This window comes from Crocuta crocuta, unplaced genomic scaffold (genome assembly GCF_008692635.1).
Source record: "Crocuta crocuta isolate KB4526 unplaced genomic scaffold, BGI_CrCroc_1.0 scaffold158, whole genome shotgun sequence".
Taxonomy (NCBI): domain Eukaryota; kingdom Metazoa; phylum Chordata; class Mammalia; order Carnivora; family Hyaenidae; genus Crocuta; species Crocuta crocuta.
The window spans coordinates 1,215,742-1,227,813 of record NW_027532590.1 but is presented as its reverse complement, the minus strand read 5'-3'; the positions used below and the strand labels follow the sequence as shown (position 1 = coordinate 1,227,813).

The window sequence follows — 12,072 nt, the reverse complement described above, 5'->3', positions numbered from 1 at the left end:
CATTTCATTCTGAGGAATCCCACATTGCATAGAACTTACATTTAAAAAAATTTGTATCCTTTTCTCCTGTTAATCTGTGCTATGTCTGTTTAGCTCTCAAGCCTTACTGAAAAAGGATAAGAGGGTAAAGATAAAATTTTGACTCCCTAGAGTATCATCCTCTGTTGTTTCTACCTTCCACACCATTCCCCTTCATCCCTACTTTCTTTCTTCTCCTTTTTAGAAATATTATGAAAACATTTTTTTTAATGTTTATTTATTTTTGAGAGAGAGGCAGCAGTAGTGTGGAAGAGGCAGAGAGAGAGGGAGACAGAGAATCTGAAGCAGGCTCTGTGCTGACAACAGCTAGCCCAACGTGGCGCTCGAACTCATGAACCGCAAGATTATGACCTGATCCGAAGATGGACATTCTACCAACTGAGCCACCAGGCTCCCTATGAAACCTTCTTAAATAACATTGGTTCATTTGACTGGGAGAATTTTTAAGAGCATGAAGAGCATAATATTGAACAAATCATTTTCTTACTCCTAAATCTTGCTTGAACTGCTCCTCCTGCCTATTGCATAATGATGAGCATGAGGCAGGCTGAGGGGTAAAGCACTAACTAGCACCCTCACCCCGACCCCAGATGTGCTATTCTTCAAACACTCCTGGCTTCCCAAGAACAAAGGAAAGGGGTCAAAGTGCTTGTCACGGTCATGTGGGAAACTAAGGCAAACAGAAAATTAAATTCTCTTACTGCCTATAGCCCATTGACAAGTCTGGCAGAGTGACCTCCCTCTAGGAGCTCAGCTGCCTCAAGGATGACACTTTGCTGGGGGCAAAAGAGAACCTTCCTTCGCTTAACAATAACCCAACCTGGAGAATCCTTAAGTCAACTTCCTTTATCTCAACTGTCCCAAGATATATGCTGAGAATCATACTCCAAGTTTATGGCCCCTGATATACATCTAAAGGGTCTCATGACTGATGTTGTATTAAGTGGTAGTGAATAGTGTTTCCCTAGCAACAGCTAGACCCTCCAGGTCCTGGAAACTTTGCTTCAAAATTCCTTAAAGACTTCCTCTATCCCCAACCTCTCCCAACATGAAGGTATATAATGAGTTACTCATCAGGACCCCATGCAGCTCTTCCTGCCCATGGGTCCTGTCCCCAGCTTTAATAAAATCACCTTTTTTGCACCAAAGATGTCTTCAATAATTCTTTCTTGGCCATTGGCTCTGGACCCCATGATCCTCCATCACCTCAAACTTCATCAGATAACGTCCGGTTTAGTCATTAAGGGAGTCATTTGTCTTAGGTATTTTGCATATGATTTTTTTCTTGATACCTTTTTATGTACCAAATTTTGTTTGCAACCACGATACAGAATCAGCCTGTCCTCACAATGCCTTCATGGTATCCACTGCTCTACTGCTGGGAATCTTTTGTTGCCCCTCCCCATTTAGATTTCTAAATAGTGCCCCAACTAACTTTATTGGTGTGAATGTTTAATATGTAGGAACAATTTATAAAAGTAATGCATTTAAATTTAACAAGGAGTTATGATCAGAGAAAGAGAGATTTCCACTTTCTTGCTTTAAGAGAAACTGAGCAGAGGCATGGCCAACATTACCCCATGAAGTAGGCTTGCCATCTAGTGACAAATCTACCACATTACAAGCTTTGCCTCTGAGGCCTGCAAATCTGGAGACTCACCTTCAAATCCTCCTCAAGGAATATGTCAAACTTTTTTTCCCTGATATGACACAGTACCACATGAAAAAGATTGCACCATGATTCCTTTTTTATGGGATTGAACATTGAAAACCAATTAATTTTGGGTTGATTTTTTTAAAGTGTATTTATTTTTAGAAACAGAGAGAGCAGAGGAGGCGCAGAGAGAGAGGGAGAGAGAATTCCAGGCAGGCTCCATGCCATCAGTGCAGAGCCTAATGTGGGGCTTGAACTCATAAACTGTGAGATCATGACATGAGCTGAAACCAACAGTCGGAGGCTTAACCAGCTGAGCCACCCAGGTGCCCCTAAGTTTGGGCAGATTCTACAAAGAAGTTCAGAGAAACAGAAAGACTTGAAATGTTTATGTGTTAACATTAATCTGTGATATTCATGGATCCACTTTGAAAGATGAAATTTAAAGGAGTGATTGCAAGCTTGGATAAATCTCTGATAAGGTGTGAGAAGTTTTCCTTCTTCTGAGATAACATGTATTACATACCCAGCCGAGTTTATTCTGAATAAATATGAGCTGAGTGGTGGCAAAATGTTTCAAAGTAAGCATAAGCTTGGGAACCAGATGGCCTGCTGCCACCACCTCCATAAATTGGAACACAATACTCAAGTGCTCAAAATGACCATTTTAGCTTGTGGAAACATGGGGACAGCAATATCTTTTTTGTGAGTATTGAAAATAACATACGCAAAATGCTTGGCCTATGGCAAGCACTCAATAAAAAATGGTGGCTTGTCTTTGATGGTTATTATATTTTTTACCTTTGATAATTTGTATAAGGATATATACCTGCTTTTCAAGCCTAAAAATGTTATTCCTAGGTCCTCAATTTGTTTATAATGGTATAAACTACATGCGATGATAGACATCACTTTTAGTACGTTGTGAAAGATAACATGCCTGTTGAGTAAATATCCGACAAAAACAATTACAAAATTATAAATACATAATCCATTAAAATTGATATCTGCTAAACTTTTTAAAGAGCTCAGAAAAAGTAAGTTGTTCATACTTACAACTTTCTAGTTGCATTATACATGTTTGCACGTCCATTGGAAAATTCTTGAGATCCATTGGACAAGAAAGTGTTAATGTCAATCTGAAAAAGTTCAAAGTAATTATTTTTAAAAATAATTTATGATATCGTATTACCATCCTGTTGGTTACCAACAACTAACCAAATAAAATTTGCCCCCTCTTGGGCATGTTATTTACTATAGAACAGCTGTATCTTTATCTGTAAATCTGCCTTTCAGGGAGGGTTTAAAACATTTATTTAAACATCCAATCACATTTATTTATTTTGCTCATTCATTTATTCCTTTACAGAGGGCTGTAGAAGTCTACTAAAGGTCTATATTTCCATAAAGACCCTGAAAAAGATATTTGAGAGTGGGTTCTATAAAATTAATACCAAAATGCCAGAAGGCACAGTTCCCAAGATCTCCTGTACAGTATATTTGAGGAGGCAAGTATATCCGGGAATTGGAAAAACACGGTGTAGAGAAGCAATCCTGGGTGACAACTTTCAGTCATCTTTGTAACATTGATGAACATGCAGCTGTAATATCAGAGGAAAAAAAAAAACAAAAGAAAAAAACCCCTCTGAATCTGGAGGACTTGAAAATTCTAGGTGTTAAGAGTCTTCTGCCATAGGACTAGGAGATTTCTCTAGCTCTTACCAGAGTCAAGACATAGCCCTCTAGAATATGTGTGACATGATCCTATGCTCACCAAAACAAACTTCTGATTTGGTTTCACACAAAGTGAGTTGACCTGGATGGCACATACCAGCATTCTGCCCTTATTTCCCCTTCCAGAAAGTATTTGTATGTTGGCATTCCAGATAATTCATCACTCACAAATATATATATATATTTGTGACACAGAATCTGAAAAAGACTTCAGGCTCTGAGCTGTCAGTAGAGAGCCTGACACAGGGTTTGAACTCACAAATGATGAGATCATGACCTGAGCTGAAGTCTGATGTTTAACCAACTAAGCCACCCAGGCACCCCAATTACAAAAATAATCTTAAAGGATTACTCAGTATTTATAGTTCTTGGGCCAGAGAAGAAGAAACAAACCCAAGTTTATTCAAATACAGTTCTTGTCTGAGGACTCTCTAGCCAGCCCCTTTATTTACAGTTTTCCCATTGAAATTCAGCATCTCAGTGAGCACTTCAGGCGGAATAGTTTTTGCTCTGGAGAAACTTTGAGAGTAATACATGAGCTAATACATGTACAAGGCTTAGGCAAGTATCGTGACACATAGTAAGCACTCAACAGGTATTAGTTATTAAGGATTGCTAATATATTCTACTGCCTCCAGACTGCCCCATCTATGCTTCCCTGGAATTATATATGATGGGCACAAAGATGGCTGAATTAAATCACGCGTAAAGCCTCTTTAAGCTTAACAAAAAATAATCGTCAGCGCTACTAAATGCAACCACATTCTCCAAAACGGCATTTTCATGTAGACCATAGACATAACGTTACAAAACCCATGTTCTACAGTGAATACTCTTGGTGAGATCCAATTAACATAATTTGAGTGGTATAAATGGACAGCCATGTGAAGATGTTGAATGTTTTAGAACTCCAGGAGGATCATTTGACGATTCCTTCAAGTCAGAGTCTGTAACACACTAAAATAATTCATACATTTCATTCTTCAAAGGCTATTTTCTACTGGCTCAGCAAGGTTAAGCGGTCCTGTAAGTATGATCTTGTAGATCTACAAAGTTCTCTCCTGAAAAGGCACTTGTAAAATCAGGTGGACAAGATGTTCTCTGTCTTGTGATAGGGTTTATTAGAAGTGTATGCACAAGTATATTTTGAACACACGCACATTAATTTTCCAAACTTCCCTGGCTCTGTGGACAGCCAGTTTCAAATGCTGGCTGGGAGGATTAATTCTGTGACCTTTTGTATGAGAGTGAATAGCATTCTCAGAATCTTTTCCAAGCTCTCACCATGCATGTGATGTCAAATTCATATCCTGGCTATTTTTTTGGCATAAAATGAGAGACATTACATAATTCTTTTAAAAAGAAGGGCTTGAAAGGAATTATTTGGCAAAGAAAAACACTGTTTGTAGAACTTCTGTCATAAATCATATCTTGAAAAACATCTGTTTATTGAGATTCTTTCTTTTGTTTAAAGTATTGTACAATTACCTCTTTAACAACATATGGAAAAAAAATACATGTCAGCTTGGTGGGTGTGATTCTGAATTTCTTCATCAAAATATTACATATAAATTAAAGATATGTTCTGACCACATCAAAAGAAAACTAAATCAAAAGGCAATTAATCACATTCTACTGTTTTGGAAATGAATATCTTCTTGTGTAAGAGAGGACACTGGGTTCTCTTTCTGAGACAAGATGCATAAACAGGATATGGTGTTTTTTATTTTCTCTTAAAAAGTCTTGGCTTAGTGAAGTAGTAATGTTAAAAAAGATGACTATAATCTATGACAAACAGCTGACCTGGTTAGAATTGAGGGAGTGTCCATGTTTGAAAAAGTATTGCATAGAGCATGGTGTCTATCTCAGATTGTAAGTATATAAAAAAAAAACACATCTTTTTTTATTCCATTTTTGGCTCTTTATGAAACCGATAAGTATCTTTTAATTTCTAATGTTTATTTATTTTTTGAGAGAGAGACAGAGTATGAACAGGGGAGGGTCAGAGGGAGGGGGAGACACAGAATCTGAAGCAGGCTCCAGGCTCCGAGCTGTCAACACAGAGCCTGATGCAGGGCTCAAACCCATGAACCTCAGGTCATGACCTGAGTTGAAGTTGGACACTTAACTGACTGAGTTCAGTCAGGTGCCCCATACTGATAAGTATTTTTATTAGTTCCTAATATTTCTAAATTTAATGTTCTAAGAATAATCACCTCTTGATTATCAATTTTTCAATTTTATCTATAATATCACAAAAGGTAATATACCTATTGTACTTACTATATAGTAGACACTTTTATTTTATTTTATCTTATTTTATTTTATCTTAGGGGTATGATTTTTATTAATTGGTTTTCTTTGAACATATCTTTGTTTTCAGTTTCTATGTTACTTTGTTTTTTAAATATAATTTATTGTCAAGTTAGCTAGCACGCAGTGTATACAGTATGTTCTTTGTTTTGGGGGTAGATTCCCATGATTCATTGCTTACATACTACATCCAGTGCTCATTGCAACAAGTGCCCTCCTCAATGACCATCACTCATTTTCTACTCTCCTCTGCCCCCACATCAACCCTCAATTTGTTCTCTGTATTTAAGAATCTAATACTTTGCCTCCCTCTTTGTTTGAAACTACTTTTCCTCCTTCCCTTCCCCCATGGTCTTCTGTTAAGTGTCTCAAATTCTACATATGAGTGAAAACATGATATCTGTCTTTCTCTGAGTGATTTATTTCACTTAGCATAATACCCTCCAGTTCCATCCATGGTGTCGCAAATGCAGGTTTCATTCTTTCTGACTGCCAAGTAGTATTCCATTGTATATAAACCACATCTTCTTTATCCATTCATCAGTTGATGGACATTTGGGCTCTTTTCATGATTTGGCTATTGTTGAAAGTGTTGCTATAAACATTGGGGTACATGTGCACCTTTGAATCAGCATTCCTATATCCCTTGGATAAATTCCTAGAAGTGCTATTTCTGGGCCGTAGGGTAGTTCTATTTTTAATTTTTTGAGGAACCTCCACACCATTTTCCAGAGCAGCTGAACTGGTTTGCATTCTTACCAACAGTGCAAGAAGGTTCCCATTTCTCCACATTCTTGCCAACATCTATTGTTTCCTGAGTTGTTAATGTCAGCCACTCTGACCAGTGTGAGGTGGTATCTCATTGTGGTTTTGATTCATATTGCCTTGATGATGAATGATCTTGTCATGTGTCTGTTGCCCATCTGGATGTCTTCTTTGGAGAAGTGTCTATTCATGCTGGCTGCTTATTTCTTCACTGGATTGTTTGTTTATTGGGTGTTGAGTTTGGTAAGTTTTTTATAGATTTTGGATACTAACCCATTATTTGATATGTTATTTGCAAATGTCTTCTCCCATTCTGTTGGATGCCTTTCAGTTTTGTTGACTGTTTCCTTTGCAGAGCAGAAGCTTTTTATCTTGATGAGGTCCCAATAGCTCATTTTTGCTTTTGTTTTCCTTGCCTTCAGGGACATGTGGAGGAAGAATTTGCTATGGCTGCGGTGAAAGAGGTTGTTGCCTGTTTTTTCCTCTAGGGTTGTGATGGTTTCCTATCTCACATTTAGGTCTTTTATCCATTTTGAGTTTATTTTTGTGTATGGTGTTAAGAAAGTGGTCCAGGTTCATTCTTCCACATGTTGCTGTCCAATTTTAAATACTTTACATTATTTCTCAACTCATTTATTCCTTACTACAAGTTTATAAGACAGATAAACTGTATTACCTTTATTTTAGGGATGAGGAAACTAACCAGCCTACTCACCTGACATTACAAGGAAGAAATCGTAGAGCTGAATTTGCAACTCTGGGAGTCTAGGTCTAAGTACTTCTTAGAACCTTAACCTCTAAGTACATTGCCTTTTAAAGTCATTGAAACATTTTTCATGAAAATAGGTTCTCTAATTAATACAATTTTTCAAATTTTATATTTATATAATGCAAGAAATTTTTTCAGTCAGTATTAATTATTATATCATATTTAAAGTAAAAGGTAACAGGGGCACCAGGGTGGCTCNCTCTCTCTCTCTCTGTCTCTGTCTCTCTCTCTCTCAAAAATAAATAAATAAACATTAAAAAAATAAAGTAAAAGATACAGAAATGATTCTTCCAAAAAAATCAGATATATGTGGGGCGCCTGGGTGGCTTAGTCGNAGAGAGTCTGACTTCAACTCAGGTCATGATCTCATAATTTGCGGGTTTGAGTCCCATGTCAGGTTCTATGCTGACAATTCAGAGCCCAGAGCCTGAGCCACAGTTAGATTCTGTGTCTCTCTCTCTCTGCCTCTTCCCTGCTTGTACTCTCTCCCTCTCTCTCTCTCTGTCTCTGTCTCTCTCTCTCTCAAAAATAAATAAATAAACATTAAAAAAATAAAGTAAAAGATACAGAAATGATTCTTCCAAAAAAATCAGATATATGTGGGGCGCCTGGGTGGCTTAGTCGGTTAAGCGTCCGACTTTCGCTTAGGTCATGATCTCGCTGTTCGTGGCCCCGAGTCGGGCTCTGTGCTGACTGCCAGCTCAGAGCCTGGAGCCTGTTTCAGAGTGTGTGACTCCCTCTCTCTCTGACCCTCCCCTGCTCATGCTGTCTCTCTCTCTCTCTCCTAGGCATTAAAAAAAAAAAAATTTAATTTTAACAAAGTCAGATATATATAATTAAACTTTAGAAAGTATAAGGAACTCCCCCATTGATTTTATATATTTACTTGAGTGTTTTGGTATTCTCTTATGATTTTATAGAGATCAAAAACTTTCAGGAGAAATTGGATTGTTGGAGCACTGGAAGGGAGATTGTTATAGTGTTCTAATCTGGAGTTTGTTGTCATTTGATTTTAAATATGATTATAAAGTTGATGATTATCAACCCATCACCAGTGGAATCTCAGTATTATTGATGGTTGCTTCAGGAAGCTGATGTAAGCTAAGGATCTCTTCAGAGAAATATGCATAATCACACACATGCAAAATTCTCCTTACAACGGCTATTTTATGGTATTGTCAATTGATTACCCTTGAATAAACAGCATCCTAAACAGAGCCTCTGTTGATAAATTTGCCTTTTCTATTAAAAATTAATGTTCAAAAAATACATATTATATAAGGAAACCTTAATTCTTTTCTCAACTGATTTCAAAGAAAAAGTGATTATATTTGGTTTAAATAAAAGTTGAAATTGTGCTACGATCTTTGGCAAGCCACTGTGCATGCATTTTTGATACAAAACTTCTTCCTGTTATTTGATTTTTAATGCAATAACACTCCTGTAATATAAGCAATAAAGACGAATGCGTATGTATTAGTAAAGTAAGCAGTAGATAACATTAAGCTGCCTCTCATGTGCTTCCATTATCTTGTGAGGATTTTGTTATCCCTATTACACAAGTGACAAAATGGAGACTTAGATTAATAACTTGCAAGTGTCCATACAGTGCTCATTTACAGAACTTGCATGTTTGGGATGGGTTATTTTTTTGAGGAAGATAAAAATAAAAATAACTTCAGTGTCTATTGTATGCCAGGCACTCTGTTAGGTGCTTTACATACATTATTTCAGGCTCAAGGTGATCAGTATGTTCATTATCATGCATATACAAAAAATGAGTCTTTCAAGTAGAGACTTGCCTCCCATCACAGCTGGTGAACCATAGAGCCGGGACCTGGCTTGAGAGAGACAGGCTTCCTTGGGCCTCTTGTGTCTTGGTGCCTGTCTTGCTGGGTGTGTGCCAAGTCACTAGCCCTGGCTATTCTTTTACCTGAGCCAGTTCTCAGGGTTGTTTATTCAGCTGCTCATTTTGAGAGATGAGACGATGCTGTTCCTTTAGACAAAGAGGAGACTTGCTTCCAGCTTGCTGTAAAGGCAGTGGATTCCCCAAACTTAGCGTCCCACAGCTGTGTCACAGACACACAGGGCGGGTCCTATCCATCAGGGCCTGGTTCATCGTCCCAATGACATTTGAGGGCAATGGAGAACTTAGGCAAGTTCAATGATGTTTGTGCTACTTGCCTACAGTAAGTAATACATCCTTTTATCTCTGACTCTGAGTCTTGTGTCTTCTGTCAGTATCCATAAAATAAGTAAAAGGCTAATTTTATAAGTAAAGTAAAACCGAATCCCAACGTTGACAAAGGGTCATGTTTCTGGCTCTAAAGCCCTCACTTGAAAAGTACTTCCATTTAAAAATTATTAATATAAGTCACTGATATCATTTAAAAAGTTCAAAGAGTATAGAAAGCATAAAAACAGTTTTATTTTTTTCCTACCCATCCTACCCCTGGTTCAGTTCTAGCTTCTCAGAGGCAGCCTTTCTTTAGATACTTCACTAAGATTTATAATCGTATATCCAAGTTGCAATTATACTATGTTTGATTTTTTTAATTTGTAAAATTGTCTATTTCTTATAAGGAAAAATTTTCTTTTATACCACACTCCATGTACTTACCTCTCCCATAATATTCAAAATTTAGTTACATAAATATTTATGGTTAAATTAATATTCAGTGCTTACATGTTATGAATATGTTATTACTCTTCATGGTTAAGCATAGTAGTTTGCTTAATTATAACTCTTGTGTAGTATTTTATTTTCTCTAGTACTAATAATTGTCTCATCTTAATAGTCAACAAATTCCCTATCAGAGCTACAAATTCAATACACTTCCTATCAGAGCTACGAAGTCCCTCTCAATGGTTAATATAGCTGTTAATCTATCAATTCCTTTTTTTCATGGAAACCTCTATTTTCTTCCATTCTTTCTTTCTAATCAAATATTAAACCTCTGTACTGATGCTCTGATGTTCATATTCTTTCCCTTCTACTTCATTATATCATGATATAACTTCTTGGGAGACTTCACTTCATCTTCCAAATACTCTACTGAGTCTCTTAGCCAAAGTGAAAAAACTTTGGTTTACTATTTGCTCCTGTTATGCTCTGACTGACTCCTATTAATTCCTTTCCTAGAAAGATCTTACTTCATGCATGCAATTGTCTCATCTATCCGGAGATTACTGTTTTAATGGTCTCTTCTGCTGTCTGCTTTTTCTCTTGAGTCAATCCTTTTCTCTTTCTTTAACTTTCTCCTCTTTTCTCTTATTTTTCTCTGCATGTTTCTTCCAGCCTCCGCTTCTTTCCTTTTTTTGGTTATTGTTAATATTATAGAATGTTCCCCTTTATCTGATTTTATTTAAGAATGAGGCAGTAAAAACTATTTGGAACTCAGTTGGTTGCAGATGGTTCATTGAGTAATGGTTTTAATTGTCAGATAAAACATGGCTGCACAGAGTTTTTCTTTGTGGTTCTCCAATTGTCAGCATCTATAGATCTTTTTCCAGAGGTGTATTCTTCTGACTGCTACTGCTCAATTAAAGTTTAGACCTGGCTTTCAGCATTTTAAGGAAAACAAGAGTTTCACCATACAGCGTGCAAACCTCAGGTAATCTCTATTTTCTTCATACATTCTTCATACATGATAGATGCCACCCATACTTGAGAAGGTCCCTACTCCTGAAGCTCTTGGTACAACCGCCCCAAGATGTTCTGTCCTTTCTGCCCGTTTCAGAAGGCAAGAAGGCAACTCCTAGTCTGATGGACATGGGTGAAAAAATCAGGAACAGAAATCTCAGTCTTCTTTCTACAAAGTTTAAATCAATTCTTGTCCTTTTATTTCTTTTCTAGCTCTTACTTTCTGAAGTCCGAACTATCATACACTTCTAAAAGTCTGAGGATATTATTTTCTTCCTTTAGGGCTCCCCCTCTTAGCTTAGATTTCAGCTCTGTTACATCAGTTTTCACAAGTGCATTCATTTTGAAGCTTCCTAAAATAGGTCATCATCACTCATCCATCAGTTTTCTTTCCAGTTACTTTCATCCTCCTGTGTGTTAATGCCATTTTTATCCCTTATTCAGTTCACTTTTTTTGTTTTAGTAGGAAGTATAGATAAATGGATCTGTTCATTTATGGATAAGTTCAATAAGCCAGATCTGCTGGGACATTCTTTAAACAAGCAGGAAAGCCAGATCTCTCATGAAATATCCCAGATGTTCCATTTGTAAATTGAGTGACAAATAGCATGACTTTTCCTAATAAAGAAGCTATTAGCTATTTGAAGATTTTAAAGTCCTGTGAGAGTTCTGAAAACAAGTCACAAAAAATGAAGTTTGTTTATGTGAGCCAGGGTATAACAAACCAAAACTAGGAGCCGAGAGACATCATCTGTTTCGTCTGAACTCACACTGAAGGACAAAAGATGCAATTCAGAATCATTCCCTAACATTCCCCGAAATATTACAAGAATGAAAGCAATCTAGGGGCGTCTGAGTGGCTCAATCAGTTAAGCATCTGACTTCAGCTCATATCATGTTCTCATGGTTTGTGGGTTCTAGCCCCCCATCAGGCTCTGTGACAGCTCAGAGCCTGGAGCCTGCTTCGGATTCTGTGTCTCCCTCTCTTTCTGCCCCTCCCCTACTCATAATCTGTCTCTCTGTCTCTCAAAAATAAATAAACATTAAAAAATTTAAAAAAATAGAAGAAAGAATGTAAGCAATCTATAATGAATGGCACCATTTTCCAATTCCAATGAGAGTTGATATAAACAATGAAATATCCATAATCTACCC

The 12,072-nt window shown here is 37.1% G+C and overlaps 1 protein-coding gene across 2 annotated transcripts in view; it reads right to left on the bottom strand.

The window, feature by feature from the left end:
- GLRA3 (glycine receptor alpha 3) overlaps positions 1-12,072 on the bottom strand; it is a 180,672-nt gene that overhangs the window by 61,828 nt on the left and 106,772 nt on the right. For both annotated transcript variants that reach the window (XM_077779663.1, XM_077779664.1), the window contains exon 5: positions 2,750-2,832. In XM_077779663.1, the coding sequence (XP_077635789.1) occupies positions 2,750-2,832 (83 nt within the window). The remainder of the gene's footprint in view (positions 1-2,749; positions 2,833-12,072) is intronic.